General features: G+C 39.6%; 2 protein-coding genes across 3 annotated transcripts in view; one reads left to right on the top strand and one right to left on the bottom strand.

The window, feature by feature from the left end:
* The window catches only part of LOC143766527 (uncharacterized), a 28,694-nt gene extending 6,054 nt beyond the window's left edge, over positions 1–22,640 (top strand). The window contains exons 2-7 of one of the 2 annotated variants that reach the window (XM_077254286.1): positions 7,482–7,631; positions 7,761–7,949; positions 8,033–8,156; positions 8,240–8,337; positions 8,536–8,626; positions 20,865–22,640. In XM_077254286.1, coding sequence (XP_077110401.1) covers positions 7,554–7,631; positions 7,761–7,949; positions 8,033–8,156; positions 8,240–8,337; positions 8,536–8,626; positions 20,865–22,051 — 1,767 coding nt within the window. In that variant the 5' untranslated portion in view covers positions 7,482–7,553 and the 3' untranslated portion in view covers positions 22,052–22,640. The remainder of the gene's footprint in view (positions 1–7,481; positions 7,632–7,760; positions 7,950–8,032; positions 8,157–8,239; positions 8,338–8,535; positions 8,627–20,864) is intronic. The other variant, XM_077254287.1, reaches the window with a different exon arrangement.
* LOC143766498 (uncharacterized) overlaps positions 1–26,457 on the bottom strand; it is an 831,863-nt gene that overhangs the window by 390,620 nt on the left and 414,786 nt on the right. The gene's annotated exons all lie outside the window — the stretch shown is intronic.

Raw genomic sequence — 26,457 nt, 5'->3', positions numbered from 1 at the left:
TTGAAATAGATGATAGCATGTAGATATTGTAGAGACTGTGTGTCATGTGTCAATCAAAGTTCATAAATTCAAATGTTGATAAGAAAACAAAGTTTATAGATGAGATGTAGCTTTAATATCTGTGCAGTGTCACCTTTAAAAACCTGGACTTACATTGGCTCGCCTTGGATATTTCTGGAATCCTTCTATATCATCCGCACTGGTCTGGGAACAGGTGACATCTGTGGTCGGCACAGCAAGGGATTCATTGACTCTTCCCTGCTAAACATAGCACCATAACCAGTCTTTAGTACACAGGACACATGTCAGGGTTGTAGCGTCCTGACAATCACCTGATTGTTCACCAGCTTTCATGGAAGTCTTATAGGTGATAGGAAACCACTGGAACGTAATAATACAGTTCATCTTAGCATCATAGGATTATCATCCTCTCCGTGGTTGGCAGGTAGGATATTGTACTCATACTTGTCAGCGATGAATGCTGTAGTTGTGAATGGTGACATGAATTGTATTTGACACAGTCTCACTACTCAGAAATCATAGCATTGTTACCTTGTGAAACTTCTGGATAACGGATTTTTCTTCTTGCAACTTTTAATTGAATTTAAAAATATACAAAGTCTTTATTAACGTAACTTTAGTATCTTGATTGAAGTCTTCATTCCCTATTCTATACCAAATCTGGTAATTTTCCTAACCTATAATATCATAGCTTACCATAGCAGTCAATAATATCCATATAATTATTAAATTATATTAATATGGAATTCATATTTGGAAAAATAAAATAATAATAATAATAATATATTATTAACCATATTCTTCATGTGATAGGACATTTTTATGTCATGGGTGTAATTTCTTTTTGAACCCATAGATGTCAGTGTGTCTTTTATGTAACAAGTGTTTTATTACTAAAACTTTATTATTAGAACAATAATATTTAAGAATGTGTAGCCATGAACCAAAATAAGAATATATATATATATGAATATGAATAAGTGAAAGAATTGTTGTATTTAACTCAGAATTGAAACATTTCTTATATAATGAAACCATATGATCATTATATTTGATAAAGCAATATACTTGTATTAGACATTACTTTATTAAATATTGATTTTTCTTTTTGAGATAAAAAATGAAAATTGAGAATAAAAATTGAAGAATAAGTGAAAAATGAAAAATAAAAATTGAGAATAAAAATTGAAGAAAAAGTGAAAAATGAAAAATAAAAATTGAGAATAAAAATTGAAGATAAAGTGAAAAATGAAAAGTGGAAAATAAAAAATGAAAATAAAAATAAAAATAAAATTAGGCCTTTATATGTTGATGATGAATGCAAAGGTTATGTCTCAATAACACATTCCCTTTAATATTTCCATTATCTAGATGTTGTCATAACCTTGGATTACCAAAATATTGAAATTATGCAACTTTGCATATAATAACCTTCATTAGAGAAAAAAATGACTTTTATAATACTTATTGTATTGTACCCAATAATACCTTATTAATATTTCTTTTTTTTTTTATTAAAATGTGTGAAAAAAAGGTATTGATGAAATGTGATGATATAATCTGGATCAAAAACACATTTCCCCCTTAATATCAAAAAATATTATTTTATGAAAAAATTAATTTGTAAAAACCAAAATTAAAAATGATTAATTTTAGAACTGTCATATCAGCTTGTGCCACATATTTGTTTGAAAATGTGTACCCATCTATGTAACTAAAAAAACACTAGATATCAAAAAATTATAATTTAACCATATTGATGTGTAATTGCACTTATTCACTATTTACTAAATCAAGAAATAATAATTAAAGAAATATATGTAAATATATGTTGAGTAAATAATATTTAAATATATATCTTACTATTGCAATTTAGCTAAATCTTATTTTTCATACACACAAGGTTTTTTTTTTGTTTTTTTTCTCTCAACATGCCATAAGTCATGACATGAGGCCTCTCACATACTGCACGTTCCACATTCCACGCTCCTTACGTTACACTTCATTCTTAGCAGCTGCTTATCTGTCATCTGTCACTCACATAAAAGTTGACACTACATATATTACATACAAAAAACATGTATATTAACCCAAAATATTGTATCCTAATTATCAATGCGCATTTGTAAATTATTAATTTTAGTATTCTAATATTTATTTGAATATTCCCCAAATATATCTAACACTATCTAACTTAAAACTATGTTCTAACCTATAGATAGGACTCTTCCATATGAAATGTGTGCATTTGTTGTACAATTATATTTAGTACAAGTCTGCAACTGAATCCATTTGAATGTAAAGGCTGAGGAGCTTCTAAAGTTTCTTCTTACAGCTTTAAGTTGAAACAAGAGAGTGACCTGTCACACCATGCAGTGAAGGAGAAAAACTACATTATTACCATGCAAAGGGAAAAAAACAAGTTTTTAGTTTATTAGTTATGTATTATTCTTTTTATTAAGTGTTAAATATATATACAATCATGCAGTTATTATAGCTTCCTGTGTAAATAAAACATAAATTCATGTAAGAAGTTTTTTTGTTTTTTGTTCAATTCCTGTTTTGAAATGAAAGCTCTAAGGAAGAATAAAAGATAATGGTTAATTTCATATTTATTTGAAAACAAAATAATTTAAATATGTTATACATATGTATATATTTAATATATGTAATTAATGTAATTCTAAGTATTATTACTGGAATAAATTTTAATTATTTCACTATACATATAAAAATACAGTTAATATAATCTCTACTTTTATAAATATGCTACAGTACTTACTGTATACTATATTAATATATATGTAACTGTAGAAATATATTGTATAAAATAATTACATATTAATAAATAATACATTGTATAACTCAGTTATATATATAATTTCATTTTTATCCAATTCCTAACCCAAAATTTACCTCTCTGTCAATAATCTGTTGGTAAACACCATTTAATAAGGTCATTAACCCTATGGACTCTTTGAAGTTGAAGAGCTGCAATAATGGAGTGTTCAGTTGAGCACCCGATGGGATACTCACCACTTGTTTCTGTCTGTCAATTTCCGCCATCTTTACAGACAGATCTGAACGTCCAGCTTTTAACCCTTTCAGAAGAGCAACTTCAATGGGAGACTTCTGCATTTCATTATAGGGTTTGTAGCAGATATGTAATTTTCTTCGTTCTTCATAGATGTGATTCTGGGTCAGTTTTGGAGATTTTGATTTGGCTTCTGATGAGATATAATTCTGTCTGATTTAAAAACCTTAGTATGATTTGTTTTCCTTTCAAGATTCTCATGTTTTCTAGAAAATTCAATGGATTGTGCACATTCATATAAAGAATCTTTCTGTGACGCAATAACACGAGATACAGGATTTAGGAATCGAAATTTGTTCACAAAACAATTTATCATTGATTTTTTTCTGGAATTAGTACTGACCATTTTGTAAACCCTTTCAAAAATGGACATGAATGTAAAAGTACATTCTTTCCGGCCAATCCTCAATTTTAGAAGAATATCAAGATCTGGATAATTTTCTTTTAGTCCACAAAATTTTTAATCTCTCTACATCAGTCATCTCTTCATGGAACTCTTCATTCTGCATTTTTAGTGAGAATTTCCTGGAGAAACTTACTGGTAGCCAAATTTTAAATAATTTATTTTTCTCCTGATTAGTCAGATCAAACTTATCGGCAAAACTTTCAAAAATCTCTGAATTTCTGCACACATCGATTTTGTCATCATATGCAGGAATGATTTTACATAACTTTAACAAGGTCTTCCTAGATTTAGTTTGGAGTTGGGCCTCTGAGCCGTCTTCTATTTTTAGTGACCCTTGTACATCTGTTTCTTGTACATCATCTTTGTCAGTTGTCATGTCTCCTACGTGTCCTCCATCTTGTTTTTCATCATGAGGCACAAAGTCACCTTGGGTGGCCATTAATGACACGTGCTTCACTTCTTCATCTTCCTTACTCTTTACATTACACTCAATATTGGGGACATCATTAATTTCCATTTCCTTAGAAATTCTTTCTACACTGTCTTTTTTGGACTTCTCTGTAACAAACTCATGAAATACATTAACCATATGTAATATATTTTTCAGTTGCTCTTTTTCTTTTTTCCTAGATACTAGCTTAGAATCTAACTTCAAATTCGCGATTCTGCATTCCGCAAATAAAGAAAACCAAAATATTTCTACACTAGATCTGTACAAACTTACAAATTCTATCTGACTTGATTTGGCATAAGAATTAATCAAATCCATTGTTCTTACCTTGAAATCTCAGCTTGTAGTTCTTTTGCTGGGCTCCAGATTTCACTTCACCACGGCTATTTTTAGCACGTCTATTTTTAGCACGTCCGATGCTGGTGCTTGTCAATTCATCTGACACGCGTTAAAGTCTCCGTAATTCGTAGGTTCTTCTTGTGAGATCTTTGTGACTTGAAGTGGAATTCCTGAAAACTTGCACAAAATCTAGCTTCTTCTATATTCCCCCCTGTGGAAGGTGAAGGAAATCCACGCAAAAATAGCACAAAAATCAAAACTGGCTGGCTTGCCAATGTTAAATATGCTTATTTTGCACATTTATTTAAATCAGGACTTAACCAGGTGCATTATTCTTAAAAGAAAAATGTCGTCATATTCACATAAAAAGTATAGTGGTTTATTGATTGTCCATAGAAAAATCACTTTGCAGCAAAAACATAAAACAGATGAAAATAGTTACGAACGGATTGTCCATGTGTAGAGATCAGCATTAGTTACCCCTCTTTCCCAAGTTCTGAATGGAAGCCATCTGTCTGTGTGTCTGAAGTTTGAAGGTCATCATGGCTGCTACCAGTTGTTCCTTCTTCGTCTGTCGTCCATGATGGTAGAGGCAGGAGGTGACAGTCCCACATGACAAAAAGACCCCCACACCCTCCTAAGAGACGCTTATATCTCTTCTCTACAGATCACGTGTTCCCTGTATATGGAGTGGACTTATGCTCTGAGCTCCTATATACATAAATAGCTTTTGTAATGTCAGCAAGAAGCAATGTGCTCTGTACTGCATCAAGACCAAGAATAAGTCAATTAATTAATATTTAACAGGGGTGCACTGTTTGGGCACTCATCGGGGCTCGGAAGGGAAGGAGCGCCGTATGGAATGCAGACTTTGATGGGATGGTCTGCGGGCGTCATGTTGCATTTGCAGAGCTCCTGATGTACCTAAACAGTAGAAACCACCCACAAGTGACCCCATTTTGGAAACTAGACCCCCCAAAGAGCTTATCTTGATGTGTGGCGAGCACTATGAACCCCCAACTGCTTCACAGAAGTTTATAATGTAGAGCCATGAAAATAAAAAAAAAAATATTTTTTCCACAAAAATGATCTTTTCACCCCCAAATTTTTACTTTCACAAGGGTAACAGGAGAAATTGGACCCAAAAATGTAATGTCCAGTTATTATGTTGAGTAGGCTGATACCCCATATGTGGGGGTAAACCACTGTTTGGTCGCATGGCAGAGCTCGGCAGGGAAGGAGCGCCGTTTTGGAATGCGGACCTTGATAGAATGGTCTGCGGGTGTTATGTTGCATTTGCAGAGCCCCTGATGTACCTAAACAGTAGAAACCCCCCACAAGTAACCCCATTTTGGAAACTAGACCCCCCCAAGGAACTTATCTAGATGTGTGGTGAGAACTTTGAATGCCCAAGTGCTTCACAGAAGTTTATAATGCAGAGTCGTGAAAATAAAAAATATTTTTTTTTCCACAAAAATTTTTTTTAGCCCCCAAATTTTTATTTTCACAAGGGTAACAAGAGAAATTGGACCCCAAAAGTTGTTGTCCAATTCGTCCTGAGTACACTGATACCCCATGTGTGGGACGGACCACTGTTTGGGTGCATGGCAGAGCTCAGAAGGGAGGGAGCACCATTTGACTTTTTGAGCGCAAAATTGGCTGTGGCGTTTAGAGACCCCTGATGTACTTAAACAGTGGAAACCCCCAATTCTAACTCCAACCCTAACCCCAACACACCCCTCACCCTAATCCCAACTCAGTCCATAATCCTAATCACAACCCTAACGATAATCACAACCTCAACCCCAAAACAACCATAACCCTAATCAGAACCCTAAATCCAACACACCCCTAATCCTAATCCCAAACCTAACCGTAATCCCAAACGTAACCCTAATCCAAACCCTAACCCTAATCCCAACTCTAACCCTAACTTTAGCCACAACCCTAGTCCTAACTTTAGCCCCAACCATAGTTCTAACTTTAGCCCCAACCCTAACCCAAACTTTAGCCCCAACCCTAACCCTAGCCCTAACTTTAGCCCCAACCCTAACCCAAACCCTAACCCTAAATTTAGCCCCAACCCTAACCCTAAATTTAGCCCAAACCCTAACCTTAACTTTAGCCCCGACCCTAAATTTAGCCCCAACTCCTCTAGCTGCTGGCCGGCAGATCATGGCGGGCGCACTGCGCCTGCGCCTGCCATTTTCTTACCAGAGGAAGAAGCCGGTGGCCAGGAGGGGACACAGGAGGACCAAGGGACACCGGTAAGTATAACAAGGTCCCCGAATCCCTTTATTTCTCTGTCCTTTGATGTGCGATCACATCAGAGGACAGAGAATTACACATCGTTTTGTTTTTTTTGCAGCCACCGGTAAACAGTTAATTACCGGCGATCACAAAACAGGGGTCGGTAAAAACCGACCCCGATCATGTTCTTTGGGGTCTCGGCTACCCCCGGCAGCCAAGACCCCAAAGATACTCCGGGTGCCGGCCGGCGGGCGCACTGCGCATGTGTCCGCCATTTTTTGGCCAGAACAAGATGGCGGCACCCATCGGGAGCCATGAGGAGCACCGGGGGAGACAGGTTAGTATCGGGGGGTGATCCTGGACCCCATTTCTCTGTCCTCTGATGTGCGATCACATCGGAGAACAGAGAAATTAAATGGGAAATCGCGTTTTTTGGGTTTTTTTTGCGACCGCCGGTAAACGGTTAATTACTGGCGATCGCAACCCGGGGGTCGGTAAAAAAAACCCGAATCATGTTCTCTGGGGTCTCGGCTACCCCGGGTAACCGAGACCCCAGAGAAAATCCGACTCTGGGGGGCGTCATTCACTTTTTCCACAGCGCCGTTAATTAACGGCGCTGTGGTTTAAGTACCCTTAACTGCCGCCGTTAAAAGGCGTATCAGCAGTCGTTAAGGGGTTAATGTTCGCAATATTTTTAGTCTGGTGTATTAGATGGGCTGTGCAAAATTTCACTCAAACTGGGTCAAAAATGGGGTTTTGTATTCCATGGGGAACCCAGATGGGGTACCCAGATGGGGTTCACAGATTTTCTGCTTTATATATAGATTTAAAGAAGAAAGTTAAATACTGTAAAATAATAAATCTCATATGTTTCCATTATTATTACACAGGATTTCATGATGTTACATCTTCTCATTCAGGTCCCTACAATATCGGATCCTCTCAGTGAAGATCTTCTATATAAGAGAATTTTCCTGATTTACCCATCAAGGATGGATATGGACAGAGACAAAATGGCGGAGAGGATATTACACCTCACCCTAGAGATCCTCTTCCGGCTTACTGGAGAGGTGAGAGATTCTGATGACGTCTTATTACATCATTCTTATCTATGGGAATAACAGATGGACAGAACTGGGAAGGTGAGGACTCTGAAAATGTCTGTAGTGAGATTTATTAATGTGTCTCTCCATAACCAGAATTACACAGTAGTGAAGAAGACCTCTAGTGAGCGCTGTCAGGACCCTGTGTCTGAGGGATGGGGAAGACCCCTGAGCCCAATCACGGGGCCTCCACCTCACCCCCTGATACATGAGGACATCAATGACCAGAAGATCCTGAAGATCCTAGAACTCACCTACAAGATGATTGAGCTGCTGACTGGAGAGGTGACACTGTTGGGAATGCTTGGACGTTTTTACAGTAATGCTATGAAGGGATCGGGGGATGACGGTATCATTGTATGTGTCAGGTTCCTATAAGGTGTCAGGATGTCGCCGTCTATTTCTCCATGGAGGAGTGGGAGTATTTAGAAGGACGCAAAGATCTGTGCAAGGATATTATGATGGAGGTTCTCCAGCCCCTCACATCACTAGGTAACAGACAGGACTAAATACACACAGCCTATAATTATCTGTATATAAAGAATGAATTAGGTCCCTGTATGTGTTTTCTACAGATCTATCCAGTAAGAGGACAACACCAGAGAGATGTCCCCGTCCTCTTCTTCCACGGGACTGTAAACAAGAAGATCCCAATGTTCCTCAGGATCATCAGGTAGATGGCGAGAAGGTGTCATGACATCTCTCCTACGATGTGTAGATGGCTGTGAAGGTCTTGTGCTCGGTCTTGTTTTATCCCCCTGTATTATATGTTCTATACTTGTGTAATGAGAGCGGTGGAGATGGCAGGATTAGAGCTGATCATAGATGTGACTTCTCCATCTGTCTGTGTCTTTTACAATATTTGTTTCAGGGTGAAGATCTGACCCATATTAATACTACAGAGACGTATGTGAGGGGTGATGAGCGGTGTAAAGAGGAGATTCCTACATACGACTACCCAGGTGAGTAGTAACCACTAAATGCAGAGAAGTCACAGATTCTTCTCAGTCATCGGCTGTGAGTGCCTTATCGGTGGTGTAGTCGGCCATATCACAATCGTGTGATCACCATTTTGCCTCTAGGCCAGAACATTATCCTCCATCCAAAACTGTTCAAATGACTTTGGGCATTAAAAGACCCTTTCCATAGAACTTACCACCTGGAGGATCCACTAATTCCCTGAGATTAGGAGACACTGACTCTTACCTGCCCAGATCTGTAACCTACAAAGCCAAATAACAGCATATGTAAAATGTGTTGACAAGTTACAGAAACACTTGAAGAAAAATATTATGATGGTCCTGTAAGAGAAAACGGAGGGTAATGATGCTGTTGGCTTCTTATTGGGTGAATCTACCATCTCTCCCACTACCTTCTCTTTTTTCTTGCCAATCTTCTTTATTATGATAGTTAACATTAAATGTGCAGTGGGGTCCAAGTGTGAATTTCTGTATAATAACAATAGCATTTCCTTTCATCCTGACTTTCAATTTCTTTCAAAATCAACTAACTTCAAGAAGGATTTTGATAAACTACATAAAATACATTACACCTGTGCCAGGATATATCTTCAAGCTGTGCGTGGCTTATGTCTGTAATATACATTTATTCGTGCCTGCAGAAGATGTACTGGCATGGCTCAAGCCCTGGTTTCATGGATTCACTCCACATCATAAATTTCATTACCGTATTTTTTTAACTATAACATGCACTTTTTCCTCCAAAAATGAGGAGGAAAATGTGGGGTGCGTCTTTTAGTCCGGATGTACCTTCTCTGGCTGTTGGGGAGGTGGGGGAGCAGCAGGTCACAGGAGGTAGGAGCCGGTGGCTGCAGCATACTCCTGTGCCCACTGCTAAAGAGAAATTAATATTCACTGCATTCCACGCCAATGGGAGTGGAAAGCAGTGAATATTCATTTCTATTTAATAGCGGGCACGCTGTTAGCTGCAGCCACAGGGCGTTCTCGTGTGCCCGCTACATAAGGGAATGAACATTCACTGTTCTCCACTCCCATATGTGTAGAATGCAGTGAATTCCCTTTAGTAGCAGGGACACGTGAATACCCAGCAGCTGCAGGAAGCCTGCAGCTAACACTGTGCTCACTACTAAAGAGCAATGAATACTCACTGCCCTCCATGTACATAGTCCTGGCTTGGGGAGCAGTGAGTATTCTGGCAGCTGTCCTTCGGCTTGTAATCAGCACATGACGACCCTGCCATACGCTTCTTACAAGCTTAAAGGAGCTTCTGGCACTGTAACAAGACGCTGCAAGGGAGCACAGAAAGGTAAGTAATGTTCTGTTTAACCCCTTCACCCCCAAGGGTGGTTTGCACGTTAATGACCGGGCCAATTTTTACAATTCTGACCACTGTCCCTTTATGAGGCTATAACTCTGGAACGCTTTGACGGATCTTGGCGATTCTGACATTGTTTTCTCGTGACATATTGTACTTCATGTTAGTGGTAAAATTTCTTTGATATAACTTGCGTTTATTTGTGAAAAAAATAGAAATTTGGCGAAAATTTTGAAAATTTTGCAATTTTCCAACTTTGAATTTTTATGCCCTTAAATCACAGACATATGTCACGCAAAATACTTAATAAGTAACATTTCCCACATGTCTACTTTACATCAGTACAATTTTGGAACCAAAATTTTTTTTTGTGACGGAGTTATAAGGGTTAAAAGTTGACCAGCAATTTCTCATTTTTACAACACCATTTTTTTTTAGGGACCACATCTCATTTGAAGTCATTTTGAGGGGTCTATATGATAGAAAATACTCAAGTGTGACACCATTCTAAAAACTGCACCCCTCAAGGTGCTCAAAACCACATTCAAGAAGTTTATTAACCCTTCAGGTGTTTCACAGGAATTTTTGGAATGTTTAAATAAAAATGAACATTTAACTTTTTTTCACACAAAATTTATTTCAGCTCCAATTTGTTTTATTTTACCAAGGGTAACAGGAGAAAATGGACCCCCAAAGTTGTTGTACAATTTGTCCTGAGTACGCTGATACCCCATATGTGGGGGTAAACCACTGTTTGGGCGTATGGCAGAGCTCGGAAGGAAAGGAGCGCCATTTGACTTTTCAATGCAAAATTGACTGGAATTGAGATGGGACGCCATGTTGTGTTTGGAGAGCCCCTGATGTGCCTAAACACTGAAACCCCCTACAAGTGACACCATTTTGGAAAGTAGACCCCCTAAGGAACTTATCTTGATGTGTGGTGAGCACTTTGACCCACCAAGTGCTTCACAGAAGTTTATAATGCAGAGCCGTAAAAATAAAAAATCATATTTTTTCACAAAAATGATCTTTTCGCCCCCAATTTTTTATTTTCCCAAGGGTAAGAGAAGAAATTGGACCCCAAAAAATGTTGTGCAATTTGTCCTGAGTACGCTGATACCCCATATGTGGGTGTAAACCATTGTTTGGGCGCATGGCAGAGCTTGGAAGTGAAGGAGCGCCATTTGACTTTTCAATGCAAAATTGACTGGAATTGAGATGGGACGCCATGTTGCGTTTGGAGAGCTCCTGATGTGCCTAAACATTGAAACTCCCTACAAGTGACACCATTTTGGAAAGTAGACCCCCTAAGGAACTTATCTAGATGTGTGGTGAGCACTTTGACCCACCAAGTGCTTCACAGAAGTTTATAATGCAGAGCCGTAAAAATAAAAAATCATATTTTTTCACAAAAATGATCTTTTCGCCCCCAATTTTTTATTTTCCCAAGGGTAAGAGAAGAAATTGGACCCCAAAAAATGTTGTGCAATTTGTCCTGAGTACGCTGATACCCCATATGTGGGTGTAAACCATTGTTTGGGCGCATGGCAGAGCTTGGAAGTGAAGGAGCGCCATTTGACTTTTCAATGCAAAATTGACTGGAATTGAGATGGGACGCCATGTTGCGTTTGGAGAGCCCCTGATGTGCCTACACATTGAAACTCCCTACAAGTGACACCATTTTGGAAAGTAGACCCCCTAAGGAACTTATCTAGATGTGTTTTGAGAGCTTTGAACCCCCAAGTGTTTCACTACAGATTATAACGCAGAGCCGTGAAAATAATTTTTTTTTTTTTTTCTCAAAAATGATTTTTTAGCCCCCAGCTTTGTATTTTTACAAGGGTAACAGAATAAATTGGACCCCAAAATTTGTTGTCCAATTTGTCCTGAGTACGCTGATACCCCATATGTGGGGGGGAACCACTGTTTGGGCGCATGACAGAGCTCGGAAGGGAAGGAGCGCCATTTGGAATGCAGACTTAAATGGATTGGTCAGCAGCCGTCACGTTGCATTTGCAGAGCCCCTGATGTACCCAAACAGTACAAACCCCCCACAAGTGACCCCATATTGGAAACTAGACCTCCCAAGGAACTTATCTAGATGTGTTTTGAGAACTTTGAACCCCCAAGTGTTTCACTAAAGTTTATAGCGCAAATCCGTGAAAATAAAAATTCTTTTTTTTTTTCACAAAAATGATTTTTTAGCCCCCAGTTTTGTATTTTCACAAGGGTAACAGGATAAATTGGACCCCAAAAGTTGTTGTCCAATTTGTCCTGAGTACGTTGATACCCCATATGTGGGGGGGAACCACTGTTTGGGTGCATGACAGAGCTCGGAAGGGAAGGAGCGCCATTTGGAATGCAGCCTTAAATGGATTGGTCTGCAGGCGTCACGTTGCATTTGCAGAGCCCCTGATGTACCCAAACAGTACAAACCCCCCACAAGTGACCCCATATTGGAAACTAGACCTCCCAAGGAACTTATCTAGATGTGTTGTGAGAACTTTGAACCCCCAAGTGTTTCACTACAGTTTATAACGCAGAGCCGTGAAAATAAAACATCTTTTTTTTCCCACAAAAATGATTTTTAGCCCCCCAAATTTTTATTTTCCTAAGGATAACAAGAGAGCTTGGACCCCAGAAGTTGTTGTTCAATTTGTCCCGAGTACGCTGATAACACATATGTTGGGGTAAACCCCTTTTTGGGCGCACGGGAGAGCTCGGAAGGGAAGGAGCACTGTTTTACTTTTTCAACGCAGAATTGGCTGGAATTGAGATTGGACGCCATGTCGCGCTTGGAGAGCCCCTGATGTGCCTGGACAGTGGAAACTCCCCAATTCTACCTGAAACCCTAACCCAAACACACCCCTAACCCTAATCCCAACGGTAACCCTAACCACACCCCTAGCCCTGACACACCCATAATTCTAATCCCAACCCTAATCCAAACGTAAATGTAATCCAAACCCTAACCCTAACTTTAGCCCCAACCCTAACTTTAGCCCCAACCCTAACTTTAGCCCCAACCCTAACTTTACCTCCAACCCTAGCCCTAACCCTAACCCTACCCCTAACCCTAACCCTAAACGTGACTGAAATACGTGGCACTGAAATACGTGGCACTGAAATACGTGGCACTGAAATACGTGGCACTTAAATATGTGATACGTGGCACTTAAATACGTGGCACTGAAACACGTGGCACTGAAATACGTGATACGTGGCACTGAAATACGTGGCACTGAAATACGTGGCACTTAAATATGTGATACGTGGCACTTAAATACGTGGCACTGAAACACGTGGCACTGAAATACGTGATACGTGGCACTGAAATACGTGGCACTGAAATACGTGGCACTTAAATACGTGGCACTTAAATACGTGGCACTTAAATATGTGATACATGGCACTTAAATACGTGGCACTGAAATACGTGGCACTGAAATACGTGGCACTGAAATACGTGGCACTTAAATACGTGGCACTTAAATACGTGGCACTGAAATATGTGATACGTGGCACTGAAATACGTGGCACTGAAATACGTGGCACTGAAATACGTGGCACTGAAATACGTGGCACTGAAACACGTGCAACTGAAATACGTGGTACTAAAATATGTGGCACTGAAATACGTGATACGTGGCACTGAAATACGTGGCACTGAAACACGTGGCACTGAAATACGTGATACGTTGCCCTGAAATACATGGCACTGAAATACGTGGCACTGAAATACGTGGCACTGAAATACGTGGCACTGAAATACGTGGCACTATGACTGTCAGAAAATGTTCATTAAACGGTTAGGGGTGAGGTTAGGGGTAGAGTTAGGGTTAGGGTTTGGATCCCTTTATCACCTTGATGGTGGTGGGTGGCTTTTCAGTGTGTTTTCTGTTTTTTTTCGATAAAAATGCATGCGTTTTTAACGCAAACAAACGCATGTGCTTAAAAACACCAAGAAAATACTGCAGGTTGTATTTCTGAAAATTAACGCATGCAGAAAAAAACCGCATGCGTTTGAAAACGCGACCAAACGTCTACAAAAAACCGCATGCGTTTTCAATGTTAAATATAGGGAAAAAACGCATGCGTTTTTTTGTGCAAAAAACGCTGCAGACAAAAACGCAAGTGTGAAACCAGCGACGCTTTTTATAGCAAAAAAGTTTTTGCGTCTCCACATTTTGAGAGCTATAATTTTTCCACATTTTGCTCCACAGAGTCATGTGAGGTCTTGTTTTTTGCGGGACGAGTTGACGTTTTTATTGGTAACATTTTCGGACACGTGACCGTTTTTGATCGCTTTTTATTCCGATTTTTGTGAGGCAGAATGACCAAAAACCAGCAATTCCTGAATTTCTTTTGGGAGAGGCGTTTATACCGTTCCGCGTTTGGTAAAATTGATAAAGCAGTTTTATTCTTCGGGTCAGTACGATTACAGCGATATCTCATTTATATCATTTTTTTATGTTTTGGCGCTTTTATACGATAAAAACTATTTTATAGAAAAAATAATTATTTTGGTATCGCTTTTTTCTCAGGACTATAACTTTTTTATTTTTTTGCTGATGATGCTGTATGGCGGCTTGTTTTTTGCGGGACAAGATGACGTTTTCAGCGGTACCATGGATATTTATATCAGTCTTTTTGATCGCGTGTTATTCCACTTTTTGTTCGGCGGTATGGTAATAAAGCGTTGTTTTTTGCCTCGTTTTTTTTTTTTTTTTCTTACGGTGTTTACTGAAGGGGTTAACTAGTGGGGCAGTTTTATAGGTGGAGTCGTTACGGACGCGGCGATACTAAATATGTGTACTTTTATTGTTTTTTTTTTTTATTTAGATAAAGAAATGTATTTATGGGAATAATATTTTTTTTTTTTTTTTCATTATTTTGGAATATTTTTTTTTATTTTTTTTTACACATTTGGAAATTTTTTTTTTTACTTTTTTACTTTGCCCCAGGGGGGGACAATACAGTTCGGTGATCTGCCAGTTTGCATAGCACTCTGACAGATCACTGATCTGCGAGAAGTACAGGCTGCTTCACAGTGCCTGCTCTGAGCAGGCGTCTGTGAAGCCACCTCCCTCCCTGCAGGACCCGGATCCGCGGCCATCTTGGATCCGGGTCTGGAGCAGGCAGGGAGGGAGGTAAGACCCTCGCAGCAACGCGATCACATCGCGTTGCTGCGGGGGGCTCAGGGAAGCCCGCAGGGAGCCCCCTCCCTGCGCGATGCTTCCCTGCACCGCCGGCACATCGCGATCATGTTTGATCGCGGTGTGCCGGGGGTTAATGTGCCGGGAGCGGTCCGTGACCGCTCCTGGCACATAGTGCCGGATGTCAGCTGCGATATGCAGCCGACACCCGGCCGCGATCGGCCGCGCTCCCCCCGTGAGCGCGGCCGATCGGCTATGACGTACTATCCCGTCGGCGGTCATACGGGCCCACCCCACCTCGACGGGATAGTACGTCGGATGTCAGGAAGGGGTTAAATAAAAAAAAATTCTGATGGTGTCCTGCATAAAAGGACAGAGATGGGGGCCCTGCATACCAGGATAGGGATGTGTGCCATGCATTCCAGGTTAGGGATGAGGGGGCAATGCATACCGGGATAGGGATGAGGGAAACATATATACCAGGATAGGAGATATTAACCCCTTCACCCCCAAGGGTGGTTTGCACGTTAATGACCGGGCCAATTTTTACAATTCTGACCACTGTCCCTTTATGAGGTTATAACTCTGGAATGCTTCAACGGATCTTGGCGATTCTGACATCGTTTTCTCGTGACATATTGTTCTTCATGGTAGTGGTAAAATTTCTTCGATATAACTTGCGTTTATTTGTGAAAAAAACGGAAATTTGGCAAAAATTTTGAAAATTTCGCAATTTTCCAACTTTGAATTTTTGTGCCCTTAAATCACAGAGATATGTCACACCAAATTCCTTAATAGGTAACATTTCCCACATGTCTACTTTACATCAGCACAATTTAGGAACCAAAATTTTTTTTTGTTAGGGAGTTATAAGGGTTAAAAGTTGACCAGCAATTACTCATTTTTACAACACCATTTTTTTTAGGGACCACATCTCATTTGAAGTCATTTTGAGGGGTCTATATGACAGAAAATACCCAAGTGTGACACCATTCTAAAAACTGCACCCCTCAAGGTGCTCAAAACCACATTCAAGAAATTTATTAACCCTTCAGGTGTTTCACAGGAATTTTTGGAATGTTTAAATAAAAATTAACATTTAAATTTTTTTTACACAAAATTTATTTCAGCTCCAATTTGTTTTATTTTACCAAGGGTAACAGGAGAAAATGGACCCCAAAAGTTGTTGTACAATTTGTGCTGAGTACGCTGATACCCCATATGTGGGGGTAAACCACTGTTTGGGCGCACCGCAGAGCCCGGAAGGGAAGGAGCGCCATTTGACTTTTCAATGCAAAATTGACTGGAATTGAGATGGAACGCCATGTTGCGTTTGGAGAGCCCCTGATGTGCCTAAACATTGAAACCCCCCACAAGTGACACCATTTTGGAAAGTAGACCCCCTAAGGAACTCATCTAGATGTGTGGTGAGCACTTTGACCCACCAAGTGCTTCACAGAAGTTTATAATGCAGAGCCGTAAAAATAAAAAATCATATTTTTTCACAAAAATTATATTTTCGCCCCTAATTTTTTATTTTCCCAAGGGTAAGAGAATAAATTGGACCCCAAAAGTTGTTGTGCAATTTGTCCTAAGTACGCCAATACCCCATATGTGGGGGTAAACCACTGTTTTGGCGCATAGCAGAGCTCGGAAGGGAAGGAGCGCCATTTGACTTTTCAATGCAAAATTGACTGGAATTAAGATGGGACGCCATGTCGCGTTTGGAGAGCCCCTGATGTGCCTAAACATTAAACCCCCTACAAGTGACACCATTTGGAAAGTAGACCCCCTAAGGAACTTATCTAGATGTGTTTTGAGAGCTTTGATCCCCCAAGTGTTCCACTACAGTTTATAACGCAGAGCCGTGAAAATAAAAATTCTTTTTTTTTTCGCAAAAATGATTTTTTAGCCCCCAGTTTTGTATTTTCACAGGGGTAACAGGAGAAATTGGACCCCAAAAGTTGTTGTCCAATTTGTCCTGAGTATGCTGATACCCCATATGTGGGAGGGAACCACTGTTTGTGCGCATGGCAGAGCTCGGAAGGGAAGGATCGCCATTTGGAATGCAGACTTAGATGGATTGGTCTGCAGGCATCACGTTGCATTTGCAGAGCCCCTGATGTACCCAAACAGTAGAAACCTCCCACAAGTCACCCCATATTGGAAACTAGACCTCCCAAGGAACTTATCTAGATGTGTTGTGAGAACTTTGAACCCCCAAGTGTTTCACTACAGTTTACAACGCAGAGCCGTGAAAATAAAAAATCTTTTTTTTCCCACAAAAATGATTTTTAGCCCCCCAAATTTATGTTTTCCCAAGGGTAACAAGAGAACTTGGACCCCATAAGTTGTTGTCCAATTTGTCCCGAGTACGCTGATGCCTCATATGTTGGGGTAAACCCCTGTTTGGGCGCACGGAAAAGCTCGGAAGGGAAGGAGCACTGTTTTACTTTTTCAATGCAGAAGTGGCTGGAATTGAGATCGGACGCCATGTCGCGTTTGGAGCGCCCCTGATGTGCCTAAACAGTGGAAACACCCCAATTCTAACTGAAACCCTAATCCAAACACACCCCTAACCCTAATCCCAACGGTAACCCTAACCACACCCCTAACACTGACACGCCCCTAACTCTAATCCCAACCCTAATCCCAACCGTAAATGTAATCCAAACCCTCGCCCTAACCCTAGCCCTAACCCTAGCCCTAACCCTAGCCCTAGCCCTAGTCCCAACCCTAGCCCTAACCCTAGCCCTAACCCTAACGGGAAAATGGAAATAAATACATTTATTTTATTTTATTATTTTTCCCTAACTAAGGGGGCGATGAAGGGGGGTTTGATTTACTTTTATAGCATTTTTTATAGCAGATTTTTATGATTGGCAGCTGTCACACACTAAAAGACGCTTTTTATAGCAAAAAAGTTTTTGCGTCTCCACATTTTGAGACCTATAATTTTTCCATATTTTGGTCCACAGAGTCATGTGAGGTCTTGATTTTTGCGGGATGAGTTGACGTTTTTAATGGTAACATTTTCGCACACGTGACAGTTTTTGATCGCTTTTTATTCCAATTTTTGTGAGGCAGAATGACAAAAAACCAGCTATTTATGAATTTCTTTTGGGGGAGGCGTCTATACCGTTCCATGTTTGGTAAAATTGATAAAACAGTTTTATTCTTCGGTTCAGTACGATTACAGCGATACCTCATTTATGTCATTTTTTTATGTTTTGGCGCTTTTATACGATAAAAACTATTTTATAGAATAATTAATTATTTTGGCATCGCTTTATTCTGAGGACTATAACTTTTTTATTTTTTTGCTGATGATGCTGTATGGCAGCTCGTTTTTTGCGGAGCAAGATGACGTTTTCAGCGGTACCATGGTTATTTATATCCGTCTTTTTGATCGCGTGTTATTCCACTTTTTGTTCAGCGGTATGATAATAAAGCGTTGTTTTTTGCCTCGTTTTTTTTTCCCCCTACGGTGTTCACTGAAGGGGTTAACTAGTGATATAGTTTTATAGGTGGGGTCATTACGGACGCGGCGATACTAAATAGGTGTACTTTTATTGTTTTGTTTTTTTTATTTAGATAAAGAAATGTATTTATGGGAATAATATATATATTTTTTTTCTTTATTTAGGAATTTCTTTTTTTTTTACACATGTGGAAATTTTTTTTAACTTTTTTACTTTGTCCCAGGGGGGGAAATCACAGATCGGTGATCTGACAGTTTGCATAGCACTCTGTCAGATCACCGATCTGACTTAGAGCACTGCAGGCTTACCAGCGCCTGCTCTGAGCAGGCACTCGGTAAGCCACCTCCCTCCCTGCAGGACCCGGATGCCGCGGCCATCCTGGATCCGGGACCTGCAGCGAAGAAGGAGGTAGGAGACCCTCGGAGCAACGCGATCACATCGCGTTGCTCCGGGGGTCTCAGGGAAGCCCGCAAGGAGCCCCCTCCCTGCGCGATGCTTCCCTGTACCGCCGGCACACCGCGATCATGTTTGATCGCGGTGTGCCGGGGGTTAATGTGCCGGGGCGGTCCGTGACCGCTCCTGGCACATAGTGCCGGATGTCAGCTGCGATAGTCAGCTGACACCCGGCCGCGATCGGCCACGCTCCCCCCGTGAGCGCCGCCGATCGCGCTGGACGTACTATCCCGTCGGTGGTCATACGGGCCCACCCCACCTCGACGGGATAGTACGTCCAATGTCAGAAAGGGGTTAAGCACAGAATTGACCACATTTTTTGCTTACATTTTTTTTTATTATTTCCTCCTCTAAAACCTAGGTGCGTTTTATAGTCAGAAAAATATGGTATGTTTTCAATTTTAAGAAATTCAGATTACTGCACAATCTCTCCTGAAATGGGGAACACTAATACTTTCTCTACTCTTCTGGTCAGGATTCATTGTGGCTCCAATGGTCCACCATAAATGAGTGCAACTCCGGTTAAGTGATGGAACTCTCCCCTCATACATACGCTGTTGATGTTTTTTTTTAATTTACTCTTTTTCTACATGTTTATCTGTATGATAGATTGATTATGGTGGGATCTGCCTGCCTTTCTTACCTGAGTCTGTAACTCCGTGGTGGTCTTTAAAAAAGTTCTCCATTGCCTCTTCCAAATGCTCCAGATCTAAATTTATAACAACATCAGCTCTGCACTATTATAAATAGTTCTCTTTAAATGAATAGTTCTTCTTGAAACTCATGTGATAGAAAATATTGTCCATTACGATCGTTTATATTGCCAAGAACCACTGAGACCCCGAAGAGGTTTTACCATTAGTTACTCATTTTTTTATATACTTAACGTCTTTAACACCTCTACATCTGGACTTACACACAACCTAGATTGGGCCACATTGATACTTGCTTTTCTGTAGTATGAGATGTCAAGAAGAATAGTCAGCTAGTTTGGCCACAACCGGGAGGGCAGAGAAAATACAAAATCAGAAGACGCAAGAGTAGTCAGTATCTGGGAAAAAAAGGAGAGGTTTGTGTATGATTTCCGCGCTTGCTGCTCAGTAATGAGACGTATATCCCAGGTTGTCAAATGGATCGTGGTTTATTCTACGCGTTTCAAAGTATAAAAGACTTCTTTGTCAGGAAAGCCAATACTAGTGACTATTTTGACTCTACAGCCACTTTCCTATAATTAGAGTGCAGTGAAAGTTGGAGAGTAAAAATTGCAAATATACCATTTTATTACCCAACATATAGTGTGCTCCAGAAGACACATGCACCTTAAATTAAGTGGGTTCTTCTCGCTATAATAATGCCAAATACTTGGATGCTAAATGTGGTTTGAGCACACTGCAAGACTCAGAAGCGAGGGTGAAACTTGACTTTGGGTAGCGGATATTACTGGATTGGTTAATGGAAGACATGTTGCTTTTCAAGAGCCTTTGAGCCACTAATAATGTAGAAACCTCTGTATTTCCATTGACAGATGATGTTTGTTTTTGCAAAATGAGTAGAACTTTTTACTGGTATTATTTTTGTCCACATAACATTTCTTTGAGGCTTTTTATTCCATTTTTGGGAGGCAGAATAAACAAACAGTTGAACACCACGCTTCACTGGTTCAGGCCATGAGGTTTTCTATTAGACTGCGAACTGTCATTTTCTTGATGAATAATTCAATTTTTTTTTACATAACTTGCTATTTTTACTGACAGTTTAAGTAGAAATGTTCAAAAATATTTTATTGAAAAATTAGTAATTGGTTTTATTTTTAGCAGATGTACCAGACTGTATCAGGAGATCAGAGGGACAGCTGACATCTTCAATTTTTAGATCAGATGATCTTGAGATCCCACAGGATACAATTGAAGTGAATACCATTACTCCAGATATACCATCATCCCTTCGCAGCAAAGATCTGTCATCTGATCCTATGAAACAGGTCCTAATTTCTGATTCATTACCGCCTACTAAGGAAAATGAGAGTCGTAAAATAAGCATTAAGAAACAAACTGCTCCTAAAGAAAAGAAGCAATTTTCACCTTCAGAATATGGAAATAGCTTTCCCCTTCAAAAATATTTTCTTAAACATCAAACAATTCACACAGCAGAGAACAGATTTTCTTGTTCCAAGTGTCAGAAATATTTCAACCAGCAATCAGATCTTGCTATACACCAGAAAACTTACACAAGGGAGAAGTCTTTTTTATGTTCAGAATGTGGAAAATGCTTTGTGGATAAATCATATTTTCAAACTCACACAGATGAGAAACCATTATTCTGTTCAGAATGTGGGGAATATTTTACACTGAAATCACATTTTGTTAAGCACCAGAGAATTCACACAGGCGAGAAACCTTTTTCCTGTTCAGAATGTGGTAAATGTTTTAACAAAAAATCAATTCTTGTTATACACCAGAGAACTCACACAGGGGAGAAGCCTTTTTCATGTTCAGAATGTGGGAAATGCTTTAACTGGAAAGGGAATCTTGTTATACACCAAAGAACTCACACAGGGGAGAAGCCTTTTTCTTGTTCCGAATGTAGAAAAAGTTTTAACGATAGATCAAGTTTGGTTAAGCACCAGAGAACTCACACTGGTGAGAAGCCTTTTTCATGTTCAGAATGTGGGAAATGTTTTAACCAGAAACCAGATTTGGTTAAGCACCAAAGAACCCACACAGGGGAGAAGCCTTTTTCATGTTCAGAATGTGGGAAATATTTTAACCAGAAATGCAGTCTTGTTATCCACCAGAGAATTCACACAGGGGAGAAGCCTTTTTCATGTTCAGAATGTGGGAAATGTTTTAACCATAAATCAGATTGTGTTAAGCACCAGAGAACCCACACAGGGGAGAAGCCTTTTTCATGTTCAGATTGTGGGAAACGATTTACCCGAAAAGCGCATCTTGATCACCACCAGAGAACCCACATAGGGGAGAAGCCTTTTTCATGTTCTTAATGTGGGAAACATTTTAAATGGAAATTGCATTTTCTTAAAGGGGTCGTCATCATGTTTGGCCTTGATAAAATTAAAAAAAAAAATCATTTTTACCTTCCGTGCCAGTGCTCTTTTAGCAGTATTGGCACTCTCGCTCCTGGGGCTCATGAGGTTGCAGGAAGGCTGCGACTTCTCTTTGACTTCTTATTGTTCGATTTTTCCAAATTTTCGAACAATGTAGCCAGCGCTAATTAGACACAGGGCTCACATGACCTAACAACATTACATGAGCCCCCAAAATACAAGTGCTGGAACCGCTCCAGAATGGGAGGGTTATATAAGTGTTTTTATTTTAACAGGACCAAACATGAGGAATGAGAAGTCAAAATCCCACACAGTGGAGAAGTTATTATCATACCTAGAGTGTGTAAAATGAATTACTGGAAAATCATATTTTGTTGATCAAAAATAACTCAGATGGGAAGAAGCATTATACATTAGTAGCAAATTTTATACATTACCAAAAAAGGGGGGGGGGTCCAGTAATGAAACAGCCACCTCCAATCAATATAATCAACCCATAATCACCAGAAAGTAACTGGTGAAATACCGAGGCTAAGGCAAAAATGGATAAAATAGATATCTTTATTCACAATGAAAATACATAAAAATTACAATTAAAACAAGACAAGGGAATTTCTAAAATACGAAATAACTAATGGTCACACATATGTAAGGGTCTAAAATTCGTCAGACCACACAAATTCAAGAGAATATACTGGTACGTATTATGATGCCCATTTAAACATGTATTTTAAATGTATATTACTTATTATATCAAGAAGGGCAAGACAAAAACGCATATGCTAACTACAAAAAGAAACTCCTTGAATACAGAGTTTTTAGTTTACATATATGGAGGATTCATAAAGTGCATGGTATTGTGCAAAAACGCTTTTTAACCCTATCACAACTCAATAGATCCATAAATGTAAACACTCCAGATGTCCCCACCTAATGTATGTATATGCGGTGCCTAATACTGTCTCAAAATGCACAAAGGTATATCAAGCAGCAGCAATATGTAACCAGCACTATAAAGTGCTCCGTGGTCTGCAAAAGGTGCATATTATAAACAGGCCAGCAAGAAAAAGGGGGGGACCGTAATGTAGGAGAATAGCAAAAAGTGACCATATCCCAAACTGTGGATGTTACTACTTACACATGGGAGACCATCAGTGACCCCGACAGCGCCGTTTCGCCATGTTGGCTTCCTCAAATGGGGGCGTGTTTGTGTGCTAATTTGTCTGCGCTTTTAAGCCCACACAGGGCACGCATAGACAGCTGTTTCGAATGTCAGCATTACCGGCATGTATTTGCGCATGCGCAGCTTTATGGGCTTCCTCTATTGAAAATATGACTTCCTTTGCCGCACGCCTGGAACGCAGGCGTGGAACGCACTGCATCCAGCAGAGGGCGGGGTGGGAAGTCACGGAGTTGCCCCAAACTGCGCATGCGCTAGCCGTATAGTGGAATATACCGAAAAGAAAAGAAAAAAATTGAGAAATGGAAAAAAGGAGAGGATAAGCACATCATGGGGATATTGCGCCAGGTACAGCCTTGGATAATCTCGTGCCAGAAGAAATAATAATAAGTAATGATAATATAATGAAAAAAAAACCCCAATAGTGAGGTAAATTACATACAAAAACCAGAAAAGCGTGAAATATATGCATACCTCAAATTGGGTTGCATAAAGGTAAATATAAGAAAAGAAAAAAAGGGAAAATAAATCCATAAGGATTACAATAAAATTAATAACATACAATTGTTATTTATAATGGTCATTCATATAGTGTAATTAATATAATAAATCCAACATATATAAGAATTATATGTGCTACGAAATATATGTGAATACACATTCAAGAATAAACAAATAAATACAATATAACATAACCAATGTTGCTAGATGTGATGTGGAAACATATTCAAAGTGACTTCTTCCTCAGCAAGATGCATAACTCCATAGATGGAACACCTCCAAAGACAATAGATTCGGATAATCCAAACATATAATGGACAAGCCATCCTGCGCATAATATCATGAACTGGACGAGTATCCCAAGTACATAATCCTCACTATATGAAAAATCAAACAAAAAAAGTTAAAACCCAAAACACACAAACACAAATAAATAAAAAATATATATATTAAAACCAGGAATACGGGAGGAGATCTCTTTAGTATTCATTTATTTAGTCCGATTCCTACCCTGCAATATTCTATAAAAATGCTGTAAACCCCAAATTTTCATTTAGGCCGTCAGGAGCCATAGTGCCCAAGAGGTAAATCCATTTACTCTCTCTCTGTGCCAGGGCTTTACTCAGGTTACCTCCCCTAGGCCCCAGACACACCTGATCAATTGCTTGAATCCTCAAGCCAGACGGATCACATTGATGGAAGGACTTAAAATGCCTTGGGAGAGTTTTCAACAAGGTAATATCTTCTACCACAGATGCTTTTTCTATATCTCTTACGTGTTCTCTGGTTCTCACTCTGAGTTCACGGGTGGTAAGGCCTATATAAACCTTCTTGCATGGGCAGACTGCGTGGTACACAACCCCCTTTGAGGAGCAGGTAAGTTTCTTCCAAATTTTAAAAATTCTTGTACTATCATGATTATGAAAGCATGTGCTTTTAAAATGATTACTACACGCTTTACAATCATTGCAAGGAAAAAATCCCTGCAGTTTTGATTCTATTTTCTCCATAGATTGATTTAGATAGTGGCTGTGCACCAAAAAGTCGCCCAAATTTTTTGACCGTCTAGGAGTTAGGAGTGGTTGTTTTGGTAAAATCAATCTATGGAGAAAATAGAATCAAAACTGCAGGGATTTTTTCCTTGCAATGATTGTAAAGCGTGTAGTAATCATTTTAAAAGCACATGCTTTCATAATCATGATAGTACAAGAATTTTTAAAATTTGGAAGAAACTTACCTGCTCCTCAAAGGGGGTTGTGTACCACGCAGTCTGCCCATGCAAGAAGGTTTATATAGGCCTTACCACCCGTGAACTCAGAGTGAGAACCAGAGAACACGTAAGAGATATAGAAAAAGCATCTGTGGTAGAAGATATTACCTTGTTGAAAACTCTCCCAAGGCATTTTAAGTCCTTCCATCAATGTGATCCGTCTGGCTTGAGGATTCAAGCAATTGATCAGGTGTGTCTGGGGCCTAGGGGAGGTAACCTGAGTAAAGCCCTGGCACAGAGAGAGAGTAAATGGATTTACCTCTTGGGCACTATGGCTCCTGACGGCCTAAATGAAAATTTGGGGTTTACAGCATTTTTATAGAATATTGCAGGGTAGGAATCGGACTAAATAAATGAATACTAAAGAGATCTCCTCCCGTATTCCTGGTTTTAATATATATATTTTTTATTTATTTGTGTTTGTGTGTTTTGGGTTTTAACTTTTTTTGTTTGATTTTTCATATAGTGAGGATTATGTACTTGGGATACTCGTCCAGTTCATGATATTATGCGCAGGATGGCTTGTCCATTATATGTTTGGATTATCCGAATCTATTGTCTTTGGAGGTGTTCCATCTATGGAGATATGCATCTTGCTGAGGAAGAAGTCACTTTGAATATGTTTCCACATCACATCTAGCAACATTGGTTATGTTATATTGTATTTATTTGTTTATTCTTGAATGTGTATTCACATATATTTCGTAGCACATATAATTCTTATATATGTTGGATTTATTATATTAATTACACTATATGAATGACCATTATAAATAACAATTGTATGTTATTAATTTTATTGTAATCCTTATGGATTTATTTTCCCTTTTTTTCTTTTCTTATATTTACCTTTATGCAACCCAATTTGAGGTATGCATATATTTCACGCTTTTCTGGTTTTTGTATGTAATTTACCTCACTATTGGGGTTTTTTTTTCATTATATTATCATTACTTATTATTATTTCTTCTGGCACGAGATTATCCAAGGCTGTACCTGGCGCAATATCCCCATGATGTGCTTATCCTCTCCTTTTTTCCGTTTCTCAATTTTTTTCTTTTCTTTTCGGTATATTCCACTATACGGCTAGCGCATGCGCAGTTTGGGGCGACTCCGTGACTTCCCACCCCGCCCTCTGCTGGATGCAGTGCGTTCCACGCCTGCGTTCCAGGCGTGCGGCAAAGGAAGTCATATTTTCAATAGAGGAAGCCCGTAAAGCCGCGCATGCGCAAATACATGCCGGTAATGCTGACATTCGAAACAGCTGTCTATGCGTGCCCTGTGTGGGCTTAAAAGCGCAGACAAATTAGCACACAAACACGCCCCCATTTGAGGAAGCCAACATGGCGAAACGGCGCTGTCGGGGTCACTGATGGTCTCCCATGTGTAAGT

The sequence above is a fragment of the Ranitomeya variabilis genome, chromosome 4, assembly GCF_051348905.1.
Source record: "Ranitomeya variabilis isolate aRanVar5 chromosome 4, aRanVar5.hap1, whole genome shotgun sequence".
Lineage (NCBI taxonomy): Eukaryota > Metazoa > Chordata > Amphibia > Anura > Dendrobatidae > Ranitomeya > Ranitomeya variabilis.
Note: the sequence above shows the minus strand (reverse complement) of the source record. Positions and strands in the feature narration are given on the sequence as shown.